Source organism: Etheostoma cragini, chromosome 1 (genome assembly GCF_013103735.1).
Source record: "Etheostoma cragini isolate CJK2018 chromosome 1, CSU_Ecrag_1.0, whole genome shotgun sequence".
Taxonomy (NCBI): domain Eukaryota; kingdom Metazoa; phylum Chordata; class Actinopteri; order Perciformes; family Percidae; genus Etheostoma; species Etheostoma cragini.
Window position 1 is genome coordinate 8,966,701 of NC_048407.1, and position 1,958 is coordinate 8,968,658.

The 1,958-nt window shown below is 40.7% G+C and overlaps 1 protein-coding gene across 1 annotated transcript in view; it reads left to right on the forward strand.

Annotated features, from left to right (window-relative positions):
* Nucleotides 1-897: 897 nt before the first annotated feature.
* luzp2 (leucine zipper protein 2) overlaps nt 898-1,958 on the forward strand; it is a 180,117-nt gene continuing 179,056 nt past the window's right edge. Inside the window, exon 1 of the mRNA XM_034877980.1 lies at nt 898-1,154. Coding sequence (XP_034733871.1) covers nt 1,093-1,154 — 62 coding nt within the window. The 5' untranslated portion in view covers nt 898-1,092. The remainder of the gene's footprint in view (nt 1,155-1,958) is intronic.

A 1,958-nucleotide genomic window follows, 5' to 3' on the forward strand; every position in this document is an offset into this window, starting at 1 on the left:
GTTATGTTTGTGTCTATATCACAATATATTGCACATCATATCACTACATAAAATTATATGTACTGCAATAGAGGATTTTATCAAAATTTCCCAATCTTACTATCTTGGGATTTATTTTAAATCAGTATTTCTTTTTACACTTGTCTTTCTTTACATATGTACAATATTGGTCATCTTTGTAGAATTTAATGGCTAGCGAGTTATCATTCCCACTTCTTCTTCAGTAAGATCTAACTCTCTTTCTTTTACAATCAGTAGTTTCAGTTTATTGTTACGAGATGACAGTTTTTCCAATTTTTCAGGTTAAAATACTCTAATAAAACTAGTTAAGTTTAGCCAGCTGTTGTTGAATTAAAAAAAAAATTGTTTACTTATTGGACATGCCATTTACCTGGAAAGCAAGGGAAAAACTTTCAAGCCAAATAAAAAAAAGCAAAGAGAAACATGAATATAATACTTGGCATAACACTATCTATTCAATTATGTTGGGTGCTTAAAGGTAATATATTCTTTTCTTTCGTTCATTTGCTGATAACCTAACCTTGACTTCTGTTGAAAGTACACAGCTTTATTCCTAATCACACTTTAAATCTATTAGTGTCTTGCCTTGACTGAACTGTTACTCAACTGTTAACCCCTTTAGTGTTTCCTTTCCTTTAGTTTTTCTCTTTCAGCTGAATGTTTTGCTGTATCTCCACCTACCGGACTGCAGGTAGTAAACAATTAAATGAATGGATAGGTGTATTGTTGGCAAGAACGCCTCTCACCAATAGCTGAAGCTGCACGGGCACTGACATCATATCACTGCCACATCTCCCTCTCTTGATTTCAGCCCCACCCGCTTCTTCCCATTAGCAAGTCGGTCCGTGTCCCTGTGTTATTTAAAGCCAGAGATCCTCCCTCTCGCCGAGCCACTGTGTTGCATCTGTCTGCCTCGCTGCTTGTGTGTCTGGGTGTGTGTGTGTATGTGTATGAGAGTGCGCTAAAAAACCCAGCAGCCAGTGGGAGAGCTAGAGAGTCGGGGAGAGAGACACGAGGGGGAAAGGCAAAAAGCATCCGAGAAGGGAAAAGGAACGGGAGAGTGAGACAGCTATGAAATCCATCCAAGCTATTTGCTTACTGCTTCTCTGTCCAGCTTTGAGCCTCAACACCAGGTAAGAGATAAATAATAGAAAAGGGTGGTTTTTATTTTCAGTTTATCCCGGATAGAGACTCTGGGACAAAAAAAGGGGGGGGGGGGGGTGTATAGGTTCAAAGCATGCTATGGGCAATCTTAGATTACTAATCTGAAGGTCTGTTCAGTCCTGCCAAATGCTGAAGCCTTAATTTGTCCGGGCAGAGGCTCTCTCTGTGTGCTAAGCATGTTGGAGACTGGAATACTTGAAAGGAGGACGGAAGAGCTTTTTGGTTGAACTAGGCTATTATCTTTGTCAGTTCTGGGCAGGCTGAGAGACAGTTGTCCTTTTGTCAGGGTAATTCAATGAATGCGATGCTTCTTGAATAGTAGTGACATTGCTTTTTGGGACTTTTGGTGCCTGCTGGTCTGGAAGAAAACAAGTTGAAGTCGGGGCAACTGAGCGAAAGGACAAGGCTACTTGTGTTGCAGTGTCTTGAAAAAGAGCAGGTGTGTCTGTGTGTGTCTCTCTCTGTGTCTCTCTCTCTCTCTCTCTGTGTGTGTATATGTATATATGAACTATATATGTGTGTGTGTGTGTGTGTGTGTGTGAGAGAGTGACGTTAGTCTTTGTAAGAAGCTGAAGGAAAAGTGCTGGGCAAGAAGAATGAATAAGAGGGAAATGTGTGGAGAGGGCGAGTTGTGATGATTAATTAAATCATTGATAAAATCATCCTTCTTTCTGCCAGATCCTGCCACCACTGCCTTAATGAGAGCCGTTAGAGGAAATTCAAGGCTTTCGACTATACCATGGAGACATCACACGCAGGAAGGCATGCATTAT